Source organism: Phaseolus vulgaris, chromosome 10 (assembly GCF_051622355.1).
Source record: "Phaseolus vulgaris cultivar YP4 chromosome 10, ASM5162235v1, whole genome shotgun sequence".
Lineage (NCBI taxonomy): Eukaryota > Viridiplantae > Streptophyta > Magnoliopsida > Fabales > Fabaceae > Phaseolus > Phaseolus vulgaris.
In genome coordinates this window covers 33,537,143-33,557,743 of record NC_143507.1, presented here as the reverse complement: position 1 = coordinate 33,557,743, position 20,601 = coordinate 33,537,143, and the positions used below count along the sequence as shown (strand labels likewise).

Sequence of the window (20,601 nt, the reverse complement as noted above, 5' to 3'; positions counted from 1 at the left end):
TTTTTCAAGATCATCATTGTATAACATATAGTGAAAGTTAGGAAGAGGTAGAAAGTTAAAATGGGAAGATATGTTGTCAACCACTCTATTAAATGAAAATTCAATGTGGCACGCACTATTAACCTTGTGATATATAATAAAAGGGGTCATTCTTAAAAATTTGTTCATAACTACAAAGATTTGGAATCATGACCCCTTGCTTATAATTTGAAGCCAAGTACAAAATGCATCGATATATAAAGTCCATGGGTTAAACTTTAGATTTGATTTTTTAACATGTAATGAATTTTTCACAAATAATTTAAAAATGATTTTTCATGTGTGGCCAAAAGAAATTATCATTTAGGACTTTTAAAAAAATTTCAAAGCCCATAAATGTCCCATTATTCTACCAATATGTGTTTATTTTATAAGTGGTTATTTTAAAGAAACTTCAGGTATGCCTTGTCTTTAAAAATGTATCCATCTTGTTGAAAATAGTTCTTCTGGAGCGTTTTGGAGTACTCATTAAAAACTTGAGAGAAATCGTCATCATTTTGATGCTAACTTCTTTATAATGATTAAACCCAAAAAAAAATAAAAATTGTTTCAAGAATAGTAACATGTTTTCTTGAAAGGGCATTGCAACCACATTTTATTTTTCTTACATATGTTTCATCATGTAAGAGAGTTGTTCAATAAATTTTACATGTATATTATTAAATCACGCATTGACCTTTCAAATATTTAAGAGATTCATGATCTCTCTTTATCATAAATTTCTTATGAAAACATAACGTTTCAATTTTGCAAGACACTAATAAGAGTATAAAGTTCATTATCATAGTTAGAGTAACTACCCTTCAGATTCTCACTCAAATGAGTTATAAATTGTTTATCATAGTTAGAGTGACCATCCTTGAATTGTCTAAAGTAAGACAACTCAATGTCACATTGGATCATCACATTCAACCCAAAAAATTTGATGAAGTTGGGAAGTGCTAGAATAGATGCATTTTGATAGAGTGTTCTTTAAATCTTTGAAAAAAATTATCTTGATTTATTCAAATTGAAACACTATATCCTTCTTATTATCTTATTTAAAGGGCTGACAATTATGCTAAATCTTTGACAAATCTCCTGTAGAAACTAATCAATTCATGAAAATGTGTACCTTCATTAATATTTGTAGGATTGGATAATCTCTTATTGTCATCACCTTTTCCTCATTGAATGAACTCTTTTAGAGCTCAACACGAATCCTAAAAGGACAACATAGTTCACACCAATGCATTTTTCTTTATTAGCATTCAATATTTTTTTTCCAAAAAAATTTAAGCACATATTTTATATGATGCACATGTTCATTCATATTCAAATTCTATATCAAAATATTATTAAATTAAATCACAAAAAACTTGTCTATAAAAAGATGAAGCACATGAATATGAAATATTAGTTATGACTAATGATAAGTGTTAAATTTCAGTAATATTTCACATTAAAATATAGATATTTATGAGTATTAATTGCTAAAATAATTATAAAATAACCCTTAATTAATGATTTTATACATTTTTACATATTTTGTGATTTGTAATTGAATATGAACGATTTATTCTCAAATTTGGTATTAATTCCAAGATTCTAGGAAAGAATAAAGATGATTAGGCAAAATGAAAATATACAAAGCCAAAAAGAGAAAGTTGGATTGCATCAACACTCAGCAAAGCGGCCCAAACGCACAAAAAGCATCAACTGCCACCATGGGAGCTCGCTGAAGTGAGATAGCACCAATGAAGTTGGGTTGGACGTCGTTTTGCTTACTCAAGCGAGCCCATTCTCGCTTGAGTGAGAATACACTTAAGCCAATGAAAATTAGGTTAAATAGGGGGCTTGAGGCACAACCCTAGTGAGCCAAATTGAGAGAAAAATACCATTGAGTGAATTGTAATCCAATTGGGAGAATAGAAAAGTGTGACAAACATTAGAGGAGGCAACCGTCAAGGAGAAATATCCTGAATCTTTTTTTCATGTCATCCATGCTTGTAACGGTTATCATGTGTGTGGCTAGTCCTACCCTTTGGGATTGGGAGTAATTTATTCAAACTCTGATGTATTGAGGTGATATTTTTAAATATAATATTCTGTTCTTATTGATTATTGGTATTATTGTTTTGCTCCTAATGCATTGATCTAGAATCTTAAATCTTACTAGGAAGTATTTTTATGATTCTGACTTAAACATTAATACTTAACATATTTGTCATAGGAATAAACTTGAAATGTTAATTGTTATCAACGTTTGATCTTGATACTAAGTTGTTTTTATAAATATGTGATGAATCGATATAAATGAATTTTATACGGGTATCAATAACAATCAGAAGAGCATAATATTATAATGCTAATCAAAATACAAAAGAGTGAGAAAGATGAAACTCAATCCCTATTTTTCCAACTGAAAACCACTATTTGATTTGTTTTCTTTTTAATTCTTGCCATTATAACAATTCTTCAACCAACTTTTATTATTCTTTTTTATATTTAGCGAATCTTTTACTTGAATATTCAACTTTTCCTTGTGGATTCGATATCCGTCTTTATGAATACATTATTACTTCTGATAACGCAATGCACTTGCCGTAAAAAGTTATCAACTAACCTAAGACATACCATTAGCTCTAGAAAGGAGGGATGTTTGAATATAACTTAAAATAGTTGGATTTTTTTTGCAATAAGGCATATCAAATGTTGGTAAGGGGTAGTCCAATAGTTTCTTGAATAAGTTTAAAACAATTTCCACAAACATAAAAATGATGGACAAGAGTAGAAAAACCTATGTAATAGACATCAACAATGAAAACATTGGTTTATACTATAGTACACAAAACTTGAGTTAGTTCCATTTTTCCTTTGTAAATCATAAAGGATTTCACTAATCAATCAATTATTACAAGTATTATCATTGACACTTTTGGATTATAATGAGTACACAAGACCAGTTTTGGATATCTATTAATCTTTCCCTAAGATTGAGCACAAAGTACACAATGTATCTCATGCCAAGTATACAAAATTTCTTAAGACTATAAAATATTAAAGTTATTTACAAGGTAACTCGTTAGAGGAAATAAACCTAATAATGCTATTTGCTTCCATTTAACTTTAACTTTCAAAACTCGTTGAGGTGAAAGAAACTATTTTAAAAGTTCAAGATGAATTATAACTTCCTTTTCAACATATGTTTCACAAATATAATCAGGAAATTAAAAATCCAAAGAAAAATTAATGATAAACTCTTCCTACTTCTTAATCATATTAATGCTATTTGCTTCCATTTAACTTTAACTTTCAAAACTCGTTGAGGTGAAAGAAACTATTTTAAAAGTTCAAGATGAATTATAACTTCCTTTTCAACATATGTTTCACAAATATAATCAGGAAATTAAAAATCCAAAGAAAAATTAATGATAAACTCTTCCTACTTCTTAATCATATTTAAAACTTAAAATTCTATGAATATTCCAACAATAATTGTTTTTCCATAATTTTGTAAATGAAAACTACATAAGGCTAATGATTCCTAGACTTTTATGTTATTTACAATAAAATGTATATAATTTATATATTATAAGTTGGTTATAATATAAAATTGAGTTGTTGTATAAATTTAGAAATGTTTTTTTAAATATTTCTTCGCTATATCGTCTTTATCTCAAAAGTATCTTTATTCTTTTTATTACATAATGGTTGGTTATTATGCCCTTTTGGAAGACAAAGTTAGAATATTAAAGAAAAAATAATTTGGACATAGATAGTTCTCAATATGAGTGGTTTGAAAGTACCTTTCTTTTTAAAATTCTAAGAGATATAACTTTATTAGTCATTCTTTACTTTTCTTATAATAAATAAAAATTAACTATTTTTGAAATACATGGAATGAGATGCAACGTTATGTAAAATAACACTGACTTACAAGTTTTAAAGTAAACTAAAAGAAAGGTAAATTTATGTTATGAATAATTTTAGAGTTGTAGCAAATGGTGATGATGAAAAAACATGTTGATAATTAAACTCTGCTCTCTAATTGAAATTATTGTTTAATTTACATTATTCTTAACAATCTCTTGAAGACATAATTCAAAAGTAAAATATTAAAAATATTATGAGTAAACATATGTAGATAAGCAAGGTACTAAATGAATTAGTGAATACATGTTTCATTAATTTGGTTGATACATGTTGGTCAATTTGTTCCATTTTGAATGATTGAATGAATTATAAATATATCAATTAATAAAGAATTCATTGATGAAAGCGTTTGAGACTCAACCTGTTCTTTTCTTTATTGTTTTTCATCGTCTATTTTATTTCTTCTGCTAAACATCCTTAAATCTCCTTTAATCTTTATAGTTATTTCTAATTTTTATTTCTTGTGGATGAATTACAACTGATTAACTGAATCTACTATTGGGGTTAAATGACCAAAATTTTACTATCATCTTTTCGGTGGTAGATGGTCTAACACTACGTTAGATGGTTTATACTGAATCTATTTTTGTTTAATTTGATTGTGAAACGACAACGATCAATTACACACTAATTTTTTTATACGAAACTAATGTTCAATATGTTTTAGACTTATATATTACTAGGGATCTTTGTATCACTGTTCTTTTTTATGAGATTATATTATATTTCTAAATTTTAATACTTTATTTTTATTTGGTTTGTATTTGTAAAAATTTACTATTTTTTTAAAAATTTAATAATTCAATTTTATATAAGATTTTCATTGTTTTGTTGATTTTATTGGGATCCTTATTATATTTGTTATTGAAAAAGAATTGTGTCACACATGAGATAAACTAAAGAACATCACTTAAGGATAAATAATAAAGATGGAAGATCACCATTTCTTGACCAATATATAAGAAATGGCAGGAATGTTGCCACTTGAGGTATTACTCACTCAAGATAAGAACACTCCAAGAAAAAAAAATTTCTAATTCTTATTAGCTTATATGAACTCTTCTTATATAGAAAGTGTAATGGGAAGGGATTCACCAAATACTTCCCTTCCCCATCCTTATATCAAAACAAAGTATATAATAGACTAACATTAGATATATAATTAGCTCATTCATGCTACAATAACAACAAAAGGAATACACCTTTATTTTTATTTTTAGGATCAAATCATATATAATGTTAAGTTGGAGTGATCTTTATTTTTCTCTTTTGTGGATGAGTTAAATGCATTTCTATCTTTGGGAGACATTTTCAATTCAATTATTGTAGTTCATATTACTAAGATAAAATATATAAGGTTGGAAGTGGGCATGAAATTTCACGCTCATGTTGTGTAGAAGTTGTTATCCTTTGGTTGACTTCAAACTCGATGAACTATCATGCATAAAATATAACACATCAACCTACTTAGAATAAGAAGATTCATGTTTAGTAGATCTTGTACATTTATTAGTACACTTTTTTGTAAACATTTTGTTTTGACCTTGTCCAAAGACATACATAGTGATGTTAGATTCGGGGTATGCAATTTCATGCAATTTACTTTTTTTTGTTACCTTGCTTCAAGATAACACTAAATTCCCATTAAATAGATAACTATTTGAAAGAAAAACTTAGTCTTTTCCAAACTACATGCATAAGAGAGTGATATGCTCTTCATATCATATCTAGTTAATTCACATGCACAAGAAATACCATTGATATATCTCAGTGAGCAAACATAATGATCATGGTTGGTCGTAACATACTTATAATAATTTTCAATGCATATTTTGAGATAAAACTCCACAATCTTTTGTACAATATGTTAAAAGTATGACTCATAACATGATGACTTTTCTAAAATGAAAATTTAAGTTCATTATATTACAACATTTTCATATTGTTTATTACATCCTAACAATTCCTTAACTCTCCACACTACTTTGAAGCAACATATTTAGGTTTAATGGACAAGTTCAACCCTACATATTACAATCAAAAGTAACTATAGAAAAATCATAATGAGTAATAAATGCAATTAAATAAATAAATATGATATACATTAACATACTTGTTATTTGTTGTGTTCCCCAAGCATCACCTTATCTCTTTGTGCAAAATTAACCATGCATCATTCACACAAAAAGATAGTCAATGTTGAACAAATAATTTTAAAGTTAAGAGTGATCTTCAAAAACATCAACACTTGAAAACTCCATAATACTTCCCAAAACTCCATCACTTGTCCCATGTGTCTCTAGGATGCACAAATATTTTAGAATTTGCTTTGACATTTTTTTATTACGACATAGAGGATTGCATGCCTCAGGAAACACAATTCTACTTGCATTCATCGATGTTACATCTCTATAAGAATGAATTAACTCAAAAAAAGAGTCATCTAAATCTTTCAAGAGTCCACACAAAGTTGTTTCCATATTCAAATCCCAATATTATAGATGCCACAAAGTGCAACATTCCAACATCAACAATCTCAAGTTAAGGAAACTTATTTATGTTAGTTTTGTATGCATTATATATCAACAATACTACATGAAAGACATTAAATAATTTCACTAAATCAAGATGTGTCTAAAAAGTATATATCACAACTCCTAAGTTGTTATTCAATCTATGTCAGAGGACGTTGGTTCATTGTTCGATATGCATACCTTGCATTGTAGACTTTCTTTACATTTATCACATTTTTTTTTCATTATGATCCTTCAATATTAGTAGAATGTTTATAGTCTTCATTATGTTCTTTATTATATTAATAAGCATTCTTATTATATTTTAACCGCCTAATATATGCATTGATGGAGGAGGGCCCAAGCTCACCACACGATGAAAGCCAAGCCTCCAAGACTAGACGGTCTAGCCTATGATGAGGAGCGTCTAGACTCAAAAAGGAGCATCTAGCCCATGAAGAGGAGCGTCTAGGCCATGATGAGGAGTGGCTACATAAGGAGCGTCTAGGCCATGATGAGGATTCCTTCTAGACCGTCTAGCTTCACATACACATGGGTCAAAGCTACGGTTTTGGGAAGAGAAGACCTTTGTAATTGTTACATAAAGGCCCAATAGGGGTGCTTAGTAATTAGAGTAGTGTAGAAAGCATATTTGTGTGAACATTCTAGAAAGACCATGGAGGGGGGTGAGCATAAAAACTAGACACACCCCTCCCCATGTGCTCATTTGTGCACCCATGTGCCATGTGCACCCATGTGCTTCACATTTACATTTCATTTGGCTAGCATTAGGGTTGCATTATGGTCCTCCTTAGCCTATAAAAGGAGGAGCCTACACCTTGTATTTTCAAGTTTATTGTGAGTAAAGTTATGCTGCCAATTTGTGCTCAACTTTGCTTCTCCCTAGAATCCTAGGCTCTAAACTTCAATTCCTTCATCTTTTCCCTTGAGCTGGCCGAACCACTCAATACCCACACTTATCATGCACCTACAAGGCCAACACAACTCCTAGGAGGGTCTTGATCATCTCACCCATTGCTTCCGCACCTTATTTTTCTACTTTGATTCAAGAAGAACACATGAAAATGCCATCATTTGGTATCATGAGCTTTTGGTTCTTCAAGATGAGTAGCTTGGTCTTTTAAATTTTCAGTTCTTCTTTATTTCATATTGTCATTTAAATTCCATACTTGTCTTGCTGTTTTTTACTTTTTAAATTGTTCTTGGTGTGCTTATGGAAGATCCAACCGAAGCACAATTGTTCAATTGATCTTGAACAAATTCTGTGCAGCTTGTGATAGGATTCCTTACACCATTGAGTGGCTGTTTTCTTTTAGGAATTTGAGTCCTTATTGCTTTCTTAATTTTGCTTCATTTTATGCTTTGAGTTTTTATTTTCTGAATCTATAAATGTTGTGTCAAGTCATGTGAATCCATATTTGTCAACAATTCTTAGTAGTCCTATTATTGGCTTGATTGTTTCTTGCTTTTGGGTCTCTTTAATTTGTTTGAATCTGTTGTTCTTTGATCCTTTGGTGCCTTTTTTATTTTTAGTTTGAGTTCATATTGTGTTTAGATCATACACAATTCTATTTCACAAATTTCTATTGTGTCTAAACTTTGGTATCTTGCTGTTTTTGTTTCCAGTTTTCAGATTCCCCTGTTTACACCTTCTCTGTTTTGGTTGTTTTAACCCAGAAAAATATTTCCACCCATAGGAAAATTCTGATTTTCTGGAAAATGCAAGTTTAAAGTGTTATAGAAAAGACAAAAAAAGAATTAGGTCAAAAGAAGCAACAGAAAAAAAATGATAAATCTTTTAACATCAGAGTGCAAATCTGAAGCGCTCCAGCTGGCATAACCGAACACCAATTTTGCAAAATTTATTAAAAAAAAATGGTGCATCCGTTTTGAGTGAATCCAAAGCCAGATTTTAGATAAGATCCTGAATATCTTGCATAACAAATTTCAGAGCCAAATTCCAAAAATACAGATCAGCATAAATCGGGGAACAAACACGTTTTCTGGCCCACAACATTTTCCAGTGGTGCTGTTTTTTTTATTTGGTCATCTAATCTAGTGCTTTTCTTTAGGAATTCTTTTGTGTGCCAACCTTTTATTGAGTACCTTTAATTGTTTGCTTTAATTTCTTGAATCTCTTTCTAAGTTGTCATATTATAAATCCTTTTGGTGGTACTGTTTTCTTTCAATTAAATTTGTTTCTTGCTTTTGTTCCTTGACCTCTCTTTTTGGGTGCTGGAATTTAATTTCTCCCTTGGTGCTTATGTGCATGGAATTTGACTTGGTTTAAGGTTTAGCCCTTGTGAATAGGTGCTGGAAATTGGAGAATTAAAGCCAACATTCTAAGGAGGAGACAAAGCCAAAGCCGAAACAAGCTTTCTTGAAACAAACACTTAGGAGATCAACAATCAAGACAACAAAGAAGTGCACTAACCAAAAGGAGGAACAACAAAGGGAGTTCTCTTATTTTCCTTTGCAACTTGATTTATTGTTAATTACCTTGTTAACTACGCTTTAGACGGTGAGTGTGTCTTCAAGGGCTCAAAGTGTCCAAGAAGCCTCACCTAGGGCCGAATAGTATATCATTCTTGATTAGTAATTGTTACTTGTTTGTAATTGCTTTTCTTTTGTTTTCATAGCTACGCTTTGCATGTTTAATTTTGTTTAAGTTTTGTTAAAAACCGTCTAGCTTTGTTAATTAGTTAGCATGCATTGTTTTCTTGCATTAAAATCTGATTTCTCAACTTAATTGTGTTCCAAGTGGTTTACTAAGAGAAAGCTTTGTGTGAAGACATTGAGGGATAGTTTTTGGCTAAGGCAAAGACTTGGTATTTAAGTAGTCCACTGTGACTCACCTCCCTTACCTGGAAAACTACCTTCTTTGACTTTCCTAAGTTTTCTCAAGGTAAAATACTTGTATACACAAAGCTTTAGCCATGTCTTCTTCTTCTCATTCTACAAAGTCTATTGGAAGTGAATTAAAATCTTTAAAAACTCTTTTGAAAGAAGTTTCACAAACTGTGCAATCAATTGCATATAGACAATTGGAGAGTGAGACTAAACTTAATGTTTTGACTAAAGCAAAGAATGAGAAGTCTCAATTTTCAAAAAAATTACATTCTCATGCATCTAGCTCTAAACATCATGATTATCTTGGGGAAGAAAGTCTTAGGAAAAATGAATATCATCAACAATTCCCTAGGAGAGCTAGGAAAGAGAGACAAGAAAACCTAACCAAGCATATCTCTCACACTCAAGCTAGAGAAATTCCATGTTTAGAATACCTTGGCAATGATCAATTAGCATCTCAATGTTTCAATGAAAGATCTATGATCTTAAGGGACAAAGATGAGAATAGTAGCCAAGAAAAAGAAGCTAGTGAGAGTAAAGAAAATGTAAAAATAGAAAAGCAAGAGAAAACCCTTGGAAAACAAAAGGCGTGGGAGAAGAGTGTTCCTTCCCACAAGGTCATTCAACAAGAAGGAAAAGTTGAAAATACATTTGAAAATATACCTCTTGTTGAACAACCTAGCCTTACCTTTTGTAAAGGAACACTTGCAAGCCTAGAAAAAAAAGAAGAATCCTTAAAAAAGGCTTGCATAGATAAAAATATAGTAGATTATTTTACATACATGCCAAGATATCACCAAGTGAAGGTCAAGTCATCTATAGGCATCTACAAAGACAATTTTTTATGTGAAGTAGTGCCTAAAGAAACTTGTCATGTCTTATTGAGACAACCTTTGCAAAGAATTGAAATTTCCATGAACAAAGGTTGTATCAACGAGACTACCTTCACACATAAAAGAGAAATTCTTCATGAAGGAGAACTCATGGGACAAATTAGAGTTGATAAAACTCTAGAGCTTTTAAAAGGAAAACTTTTGTCCCCCATGAGAAAAGAAGTTCAAAGACATTACCTTAGGTACAATTCTTGTTTTCAAACTACGCCCAAGGCAATGTCTCATGAACTTTATACTCCTTCACCTTTTGCAAATGATCCTTGGGGAGATATAAATTTCATATTAAAACTCCCTAGGACAACAAAAGGTTGTGATTCAATCTTCATGGAAGTGGATAAACTCTTCTTAAGAAAAGTGACAAGCCTCCATGATTTATTTTCAAAAATAAGGGATAGAGCTCCAAAATTTGAAAACATAGCTCTCCCTTCTATGCTTCATGAAATCATGAGGGACACCCACAATTCTTGGGATAAGAATCCTTTTCCTTTTATGCATGCATACAATGGAGTAGTCCACAAGATTACTCATATCTCTCCATTTGAAGTTGTATGTAAACATAGTCCTCTTGCCTTTTTAAAGTTGTCACCATTTCCTAAAGGGATTATGCCTAAGGAAAAAGTAACTACTTTTGGAAATTTTAGAAAACATAAGAGGATTAGAGGGCACCTACAACCATCAAAAGGGAAGCATTGTAAGAAGTTGACCAAAACAAGAAAAAAACAAAGATGGCAACTTCACACAATTAATTGTTCTCCAAATACTCACTCTAACTCCTTTGCTTTGTTTCAAGATTCTCATAGGTTGATATTTGATCCGGGAGGACACACCTTGACGAAGCAAGAGGCTGCTATACGAGATCAAGTTAGCAAATCTGAGGATAGATCTTTTCCCGAAGGAGGAGATGATGGACACCATCCAGCCACAACAATCCCCTTCAAAAGCAAAAGCTTTGGATTTGAGGACAAATCCTTTTCAAGAGGGAGGGGATGATGGAGGAGGGCCCAAGCTCACCACACGATGAAAGCCAAGCCTCCAAGACTAGACGGTCTAGCCTATGATGAGGAGCGTCTAGACTCAAAAAGGAGCGTCTAGCCCATGAAGAGGAGCGTCTAGGCCATGATGAGGAGTGGCTACATAAGGAGCGTCTAGGCCATGATGAGGATTCCTTCTAGACCGTCTAGCTTCACATACACATGGGTCAAAGCTACGGTTTTGGGAAGAGAAGACCTTTGTAATTGTTACATAAAGGCCCAATAGGGGTGCTTAGTAATTAGAGTAGTGTAGAAAGCATATTTGTGTGAACATTCTAGAAAGACCATGGAGGGGGGTGAGCATAAAAACTAGACACACCCCTCCCCATGTGCTCATTTGTGCACCCATGTGCCATGTGCACCCATATGCTTCACATTTACATTTCATTTGGCTAGCATTAGGGTTGCATTATGGTCCTCCTTAGCCTATAAAAGGAGGAGCCTACACCTTGTATTTTCAAGTTTATTGTGAGTAAAGTTATGCTGCCAATTTGTGCTCAACTTTGCTTCTCCCTAGAATCCTAGGCTCTAAACTTCAATTCCTTCATCTTTTCCCTTGAGCTGGCCGAACCACTCAATACCCACACTTATCATGCACCTACAAGGCCAACACAACTCCTAGGAGGGTCTTGATCATCTCACCCATTGCTTCCGCACCTTATTTTTCTACTTTGATTCAAGAAGAACACATGAAAATGCCATCATGCATGACCTAGTAATAATATATCTTTCAAGTCGTGATTATGATTTCCACAAGTTAACTAATAACCCACCCTTCATCATCATTTAATAATTTTCCTCGTCTCACATTTTCTAGTTCTAGTAATAACTTCCTTTAAATCCTTCTTGCATTACCTATATTGAGTGTCTATCTCACATATTAACAACATGCATTCTTTATTTGTTATTTGATGAATTTAACTTTAATATGACAATAACAAAGTCAAACTTAAAAACATTCTCCATACTCATCATATATAAAAAAAACACTTTCAAAATAATTATATATAACTTTATTAATATATGAAACTAATTATTTCAACTCTATATACTCTGAAATCGTATTGATAATATTATAATTGAATTTATATTGACATAATAGTCAACTCCATACAAAAATGTTGAAAATATTTTCTTTGTCTAATAATTTAGATAAATAAGCTTGTATAGTACAATTGTTTGAAAGGAAAAGTATAATATATATTATAAAGAGGAATTATTTTTTATACTTTTGGAATAAGGAATTCAAACACTTTTTTATTGCATCCAAGAGAATGCAATCGAGAAGAATATAAATACCTTTCTCAATACTAATTTAACAACAAATACTATAAAACTATCATTGAATAATTTCAGAATACTTGTTACATAGGTGATTTTCACAAACTTCCAGAAAATGTGTTCTTGAATTGTTTTTCATGACCTTTTAAATTGAATTTTAAATTAATTTTTTAATATAAATCTGACTTTAAATCAATCACTCCAAATTAATATATCGAAAAAATACAATTTTCTTTTTAAAATTAATCATATTGATGGATTGATTTAATTTTAATTTCTTCAAAATCATGTTCATACCCATTTTGAAGAGATTTGATCTTAGTGCTATAAATAGGCTAAAATTACAAAGAGTGGATTCCTTTTCAAGAAAACTTAATGGTATGTTTAACATTGGAGGAATGGGGAAGAACTTGAAAAATAATTTGTCAAACCATCGCTATCATTGACTCCTATAATAAAAGTTTTTATTTTTATTTTCTTTTAAATTTCCTTCTATAGGTTGCCCCAAATTCAATATGGGTGAAGCTTTAAAGGGAAGCCTATTCATGTATGAATTTCTAGGTTTCATACCTAAGTTTGTGAAAACCCTAATTTTCTAGATAACTTACACTTTTTTTCTTCAATGTATCTATAAGTGGTTTTTAACTGTCTTCAACTAACCCTTTATATTAACTTCTGAATATTTTATATGAAAATAACTTAGTTCTATTTTTTCTTTGATTAAAGAAATTACTTCTATATAAGTAATTACATGATAAAAATATTCAATAGGTGCTCAATTAATGTTTTTTTTATCCAAAGTACTCAATACTTTAAGAAATTACTTAATGTTTATTTTCTATGCCAAATTAACTATTAAGTTAACATAATCGAGTTTGAAAACTAAGTGTAAGTTAGTTTTATCTGCATTTAAGAACATATTTTATATTTTTTTTTATAAAACTGAATATTTCAAGTAATTTATGCTTGACTTAAATGTATGACATGCCATGTACCTCAAAAAAAGTGTATAAACTGTGTATTCAATTTAATTTCACTTTCACTAGTTAAAAAAAATTGATACTTAACACATAATTTATTAATTTTACCAACAATAATTCATAAACTAATTATAAAGTCACCTTCCAAGAACCATCTTATCCATTCTGCTTGAATAATTCAGTGATAATATGAATCTTTTAAGTCCTGTCTCACCTTCTAGATATTTGACCAAAACAATGTAGCTGTTAGATATTCTATCACCCATTTATTTATTAATTACTGATAATAGTATCAATTAACAACTAATTAATGAATCCACAGTTTAATTTGGTATTAATAGTAATTATTAAAAAAAAATTAGCAATAATTTATCCAAAAAAATCTCCAGCAGATACTACAATCACAACCCTATTAGCTAAAATCACACCTTAGCACTTTTCAAAAACCTTGTCTCAATTCTTGTAATAGATTCTTTTTAAAAAAGAGTGAAATATTATTGTATTGAAGAAAAAGAAACAAGGCAAACATAAGATAAAACAGAAACTAAAATTAGAAATAAAAAACAAAACCAGTATTTTGATTCCTCTCGGTGCTGTGTTCACTTCCTTCTTCTTTTTCTTCTGCACCCAAAAATCAAAATCTCCCCTTTTCAACCCAATTTTCTCCATAAACCCTAGATTCACCGAATCCACCGACAAAGAAGGAACCCAGAGACTCAAAACAGAGTTTTCCCGCTCCGAGGTTGTCGCGTGGGGGCATCGCCATGTGTTTCCTTCCAGGAAATTGAAGATTTTGCAGAACATAAGGTCTTGTTTCGTTTGTGGGATCAACGTGAAGGAGGAAAAGTAGCGAGCTTTGGGGCTGAATCGTGGTGGGTGTGTCGAGTATGCATAGATCTGGAGCTACGATGGCGTGGAACGTGTTCAAGTTCTGCACTGCTCTTCGAGGATTGGGCTCGATCATGATTCTGTTGGTTCTTGGGGTCGTTGGTGTCACTTATTATGCTGTTGTTTTGACCAATTATGGCCCTGCTTTGTCTGCTGGAGGACTTGATTCTCTTGTTGCCTTGCTAGTGTTGATCTTGTTTCATAGCTTGGTAAGCTTCTAGAGCCGTTTTTTGTTTTTGAATTTTGTGATCTTAGGTTTTTCAATTTTTTGATTTGTTTTATGGGAAATTTAGTGGAAGTATGAGAGATGTTTGTCAATTTGTTAGACCTTAGCTTGTTATAGCTGCAAATAGTTGTTAGTTAATAGTTAGGATTGTGATCCTTTATTTGGTTTATATGATGAACAAGAGTTTGTTGCTTTAACGATGATACTAAAAGAGTGAGATTTTTTAGAAGCAATTGAGCATGATGTTTGAAATGTGTACGTGGGAATTCATTTTGACTTTGGCCTTTTGTCGGATGCTGGAATGCGATTTAAAGTTATAGTTAGTTTTGAGGGTTGATGAAGTTTGGTTTTTTAAGGCATGACATTATAATTTGGAAATTTTCATTTGGTTGAGCAGTTGGTTATGCTGTTGTGGAGTTACTTTTCTGTTGTTTTTACTGATCCTGGGAGCGTTCCTCCGAACTGGAGGCCTACAATTGATGAGGAAAGAGGAGAGGCTGATCCGTTGGTTGGGACGGAGTTTAGTAACGTGCAGACTGATCCTAATCAACGGATTCGGTACTGTCGGAAGTGCAATCAGCTCAAGCCACCTCGATGCCACCATTGCTCAGTTTGTGAGTTTTACTGATGGCAAAAGTTTCCATTTTTTGTATTGCCACGTTAAGATAAGTCAGCAAAATTTTGATGTTTTTTGGGCTTTATACCAGGTGGGCGCTGTGTTTTGAAGATGGACCACCATTGTGTGTGGGTAGTCAACTGTGTTGGGGCTCTAAATTACAAGTATTTCCTTCTCTTCTTGGTATGGATGCCTTAGCTGTAGTTATTGTTTAATTATCTAGTTAATACTTGTGTGAATTGTATTATTTCTGACTTACAATGATTTGTTTTGATGTCTCTGATTCGCTGAAGACTTTGCTAATAATTTTGTGAAGTAAACTATTTTTTTTACGCACTGGGTTCAGATATTTTTAAGTTGGAAAGTAAAATCACGCACATACTAAATTACTTCTAACCTGGTTTAAAATTTCCTCTTCTGTATTGTGCAGTGTGCTTAAATATTGCCATTAGCCATGCTACTGAATTTTGAATTGCAGATTAAACTTATTTCTTTTCAAATTTTGAATTCGATGGGAGCTCTGAATTTGGACTATCCTAATGGTGTTATACTAGTAGATTTGGATTTAAGGGGAACTTATTTATGACAACACTGAGTGAGTAAGCTTAAAAAGTGATTATTGTTGACTATTGTCACGTTTCATGCGTGGGCTAAGCTATACTATTATTAATATAATTGAGCCACAAGGAGCTTTTTTTTAGGACCTGATGTATTATGTAACCCTAATTATGATACTTGTTTCATTGCTTTAGATTTGTCACCTTGGGTGGCATAATGGATGATAAAGCTGGCTTCTTCTGTCTAAAGAAGCAAAGAACTGATACTATGTAATTGTAATCCCTGTGGACATATTAATATGAATTCATTGTAGGTCCTAGAATTATTTGTTTGGTGTTTTCCAAGTGACCTGTGTTAAGGCTAATTAATCAGTAACCTTTTTTATGGAATTTATACTTTTAAAAGATGTTATATAGCTTTGATTGTGTTTACACTATAACAAATATCACATTAATATGAAGTATATGATTAGACATACAGAAGTCTTCATATTTTTCCTGTTACTATTTGAAAGTTTATTCGTCTTATATAAATTGCAGCTTATACAAAACACCCACCTTTGTTAATATGATTTGATTGAATCTTAGTGCAGTTCTACACTTTTCTTGAGACGACTCTGGTGACTGCATCCTTACTGCCACATTTTATAGCATTCTTTAGTGATGGAGAAATCCCTGGAACACCTGGCTCTCTTGCTACAACTTTTCTTGCTTTCGGTAGGGTCTCAGAACATGGTTCAAGCTGTTGGTTCCATCTTTGAATTTCTATAACAGTGTTGGATTGCCTGCAGTTTTAAACCTGGCCTTTGCACTAAGTGTCCTGGGATTTCTCATCATGCACATATCTTTGGTGGCTGCTAATACTACCACTATTGAGGTAAACTTTTGTCTAAAAATAAGCTAGAGAAAATTTTGTTACCTGTCTCGCTTCTCTGTAGTAGATCCTGAATACTTTTTCTTAGTTTTAGCTTAAGAAAATTGTTCTGCTTGATACTTTCATGTGCTTTTCCTTGTGGTATAGCTAATGTTGAGTAGGAACTGATCAAATTTATTTTCTTGTGAACAGGCTTATGAGAAGAAAACTACTCCAAAATGGCGTTATGACCTTGGTCGTCGAAAAAATTTTGAGCAGGTCTGTGTGTGGGATTATATACTCAATTGTTTCAATTGTTCCTTTATGGTTGAATTTGATATTGGCTGCAAAAGTAATGTTTGATAAATGGTCTCACTTGAATAAAACCTGTTAACCCTAAACAATCTAAGCACTAAAGAACAAGGGAAAATTATCATCGAGTTATGACAAATGACTGAGCGTGTGTTTAAAACTTACACAGATCTAAACACACTCAATTGCTGTTCAAGATGTCAGTTTGCATTTATAAATTTGAAACCTAATTTAGTTTTCAAAGTATCCAATACATGACCGTACCACTTTGAATTATTGAAACTTTGGAGGGACTATGCCGTATCATTGAAACTAATGTTGGAAACAGAATTTCATTCATATTCATAGGCCTAGCTCTTTCAAAATAGAGTGCTTTAAGCAATGACTTAAACTATATATTATTGCCATTTTGTTGATATTCACATGAAAGAACAACTCTTTTATTATTTTCTGAGAAATATAATGTAATTCTAGTCTTGTTGCCTAGGAAGTATAGACACTGTTGTATCCTTTAATTGTTGTTATTTCTTCAACTATTGTACTGTTATAGGTCACATTGTGTCTACAATGAATAATACTAGTTCTTGAAAATTGAGGGACAGCTTGATAACCCTCCAAATTGGTTTAGAATTGTTTAAAGGTAAAAACTAGTTGGTTTTTCGTAATTTTCTTAACTAGTTTTCCTTTATTCTTAGTTTAGTTGAAATTTGTCTTAGAACAGTGTAATTCAAATTTATTTACTAATTTAAATATTTAGAGAGAAATAGAACATAGACAAGATTTAAATCTTAAGAAAAAGTTAAAGGGATAATATTAAAAAAAAACTATTCATAATTTATGAAGCTCAGACACTCTGCTGAAGAGTTAAATTTAAGAAAAAGTCCTTTAGTGTCTCCAACATGGTTCTAACAACATTAATGAGAGCAGAGAGTAGGATTTTTTTTAGAAGTTCTCAGAAACTTTTTTGTAAGCTTCTATTATAATTACAGAAATAAGGAGCAAATTTTATATAATCAAGAATATCTAGATTATATATGTATTATTAGGAATGTTTTTATTTATTCTCGTATCATATCTTTATATAATGTGAAATTCTTTAAAGTTGTTAATTTGTCTTTAGATGGATCTTAACTAATATCTTTTTCAATGATGATGGGGTAAAATGTCTTGAATGAATTAGATCCTCTCTTTGCTTTTTGGACTTTGGATATGGATTATATTCATTTTAAATTCCGCAACAATATGTTCAGATTGCTACATTTAACTTACTTTTTTCAATATATTATATTAGTGTTGCCGTGTCCTATATTTTAGAGATTATAAGTGTTGCAATGTCTGGTATCCATGTGTGCTTCATATGGAATACTACAAAACCAGCTTTACATTGTTATTTATTTTGAACTAGTTTAACATGAAATGAAACAGATGAGAAGAAACACTTTTAAAAATTGGCTAGCACCACCTTAATGTCTGTTTTAATATTTTCACTTCAGTACATGTGCTTGGAATGACTAATGTTTAAATACTGATTCTTGTGCAGGAATTGTGTTTGTATCTTAAATATATCTCTAAGATTAATTTGTTAAGCTTTTGAAATATTTGTTCATGAAATGAAATGGTCTTGAGTTTGATTCTTGCTGTCTCCATTTTTAAATAAAAAGTTACATTTCTGTTAAAGATAAGGTGGGGGTACATTGTCTACAGTTCAAGCCAAATAGGCTCTGGCGTGAGGGGGGCTTATTAGAGATATAAAAGTATAAATGGTAGACCCTATAACAGGTTACCTGAGAAAAGTTGTATGCCTCTTTCTAAAATGACCGTATCTTGTTATTTAGTGCGTTTAGGTGAGTGTTTGCAAAAATGATTCTGAATAGAATTGATTTTGAAGTGATGTGTGATTTATGTTTGAGTGTTTTTATTCTAAAAGCAAGTCATCAATTTAACTGTATAAAATTTCTGATCTAACATAAAAGTTACCTGAAGCTGTTTAAACTCAATCAGTTTTAGATCTAGTACCAATTTTTTACCAATGGACTAAACATATGAACATTTACATAAAATTATTTAAGTTGGTATTTCAACGTGATTATGGGTGTTTTAACATAAAATCAAACACACTTAATATCTGGAGAGCAATCCAATCTTTTTTGGGATAGTTGGTACATGACAAATGTGCTAGTAGATCATGTGAGTTTGTGATTATAAAATGGATGCTGTGGTGCTCCTATTCTGGTATTATTATTTACTAATACATGTGGTTACATTATGATTGATGTTTGGATATCAGGTTTTTGGAATGGATAAGAAGTACTGGTTCATCCCTGCTTATTCAGATGAGGATATCCGAAAGATGCCAGCTCTACAAGGTCTTGACTATCCTTCAAAACCTGACTTTGATTCCCAATAGTTCTGAAAGCTAATATATATATATATATATATATATATATATATATATATATATATATATATTCACTTCATGTAACAAAAGACATGGAGAGACTCCACAATCCTCTACTTCCACTCTCTAACACAATGTAGCGTGTAAGTAAATGTGGCCCCCTCACGATTCATCTACACAGACACCTATGATGGTTTGTTTTGTTTTTTGTTTTTTTAAATTGTTTCTTAAAGGTGCTTGTGTCATGTTGAAATGAAGGAAGCAATGGGGGCAAAGGTGGTGTGATGCAGGTTTCTGGGGCTAATGTGTTTATGTTCCCATAATGATAGGAACTTTTTTCCCAAGCAATGCAATATTCTTCTTACCTTTCCTTTTTATTCAGGTTGAGTGAAATAGCAATCCTCTTTTGTGCTGGAATTTACTCTCTAGTTGCAGACTAGTTTCTGAACTAAAATTTTGAAGTTCAATAAAAATTGTTCATAATAGTTTCTGAAAAGAACTGTTGAAAGAGGCTCTTACATTGTTTTTCATCTATTTTTTATTGCAAAACCAAACAAGTTTCTAAAAAGAACTATGGTTCATGAAACTAAGGTAGTTGTTTCTTTCACCTTTAACAATTTTTTACCTTTCAGATTGACTGGGATGAAATGTTAAAAAAATATTCTGGTTGGTGTGAGAAGAAACTTTTAGGTATGGGAAGCAGCTTTCTGAAACTATTGTTCATTACCAGGCACAAAACACCTAAGTGTTGGGTTTAGTGTTTAAATGTCTGTTATTAATTGAAAAATAAAATAAATTGTTTAACAAAATTAAACTTTTTATTTAGAACACTATTATTCATTACTTGCATTTGTAATAATTAATCAATATTAATAAAAAATTATTAATTACTCAATGATACAAATTCAGGCTCAAAGATTAAGGGTATCTGTTTTCCTCAACAAACATTGATAAAAAGAGGGAAAAAATGGATCTTCTCTGTTCCAGAACCTAACAAAATAGAATAATCTACATGTATTTCGAAAAAGGTTGTTCTTAAAAAGTTTCTGAAATTGTCATTCTGAAACATTAATATTACTATTTGAGAATGTATTTTCTGAAAGTATAAAAAACCTTCTATCTGAAAAGCAATTTTTCTTCTCAATTATGTGTTTCAAAAGCTTCTGTTTCGGAATTAATGATCTGGAAAACGTTGATTCAACCATTAAAATAAATGAAAAATCCAATC

At 31.4% G+C, this 20,601-nt stretch overlaps 1 protein-coding gene across 2 annotated transcripts; it reads left to right on the top strand.

Annotated features, from left to right (window-relative positions):
- Positions 1 to 13,996: 13,996 nt before the first annotated feature.
- Positions 13,997 to 19,750, top strand: LOC137818508 (DHHC-type zinc finger family protein). 2 transcript variants are annotated; one of them, XM_090296298.1, is made up of 8 exons: positions 14,058 to 14,620; positions 15,035 to 15,251; positions 15,345 to 15,436; positions 16,404 to 16,527; positions 16,602 to 16,687; positions 16,877 to 16,942; positions 19,263 to 19,412; positions 19,445 to 19,575. In XM_090296298.1, the coding sequence occupies exons 1-7, from the start codon at positions 14,411 to 14,413 to the stop codon at positions 19,380 to 19,382; spliced, it is 915 nt and encodes a 304-aa protein (XP_090152424.1). In that variant the 5' UTR covers positions 14,058 to 14,410; the 3' UTR covers positions 19,383 to 19,412; positions 19,445 to 19,575. The 2 variants fall into 2 exon arrangements, with proteins under 2 accessions (XP_090152425.1, XP_090152424.1); XM_090296299.1 differs by having other exon boundaries at positions 13,997 to 14,620; positions 19,263 to 19,750.
- Positions 19,751 to 20,601: the final 851 nt, after the last annotated feature.

What these genes read in the sequence shown, in the direction of transcription:
- LOC137818508 (XM_090296299.1), top strand. Translation starts at nt 14,411, where the DNA reads ATGCATAGATCTGGAGCTACGATGGCGTGGAACGTGTTCAAGTTCTGC. An exon ending in TGATCTTGTTTCATAGCTTG is followed by an intron (nt 14,621 to 15,034) that starts GTAAGCTTCTAG and finishes TTGGTTGAGCAG; the next exon opens with TTGGTTATGCTGTTGTGGAG. An exon ending in GTCGAAAAAATTTTGAGCAG is followed by an intron (nt 16,943 to 19,262) that starts GTCTGTGTGTGG and finishes TTTGGATATCAG; the next exon opens with GTTTTTGGAATGGATAAGAA.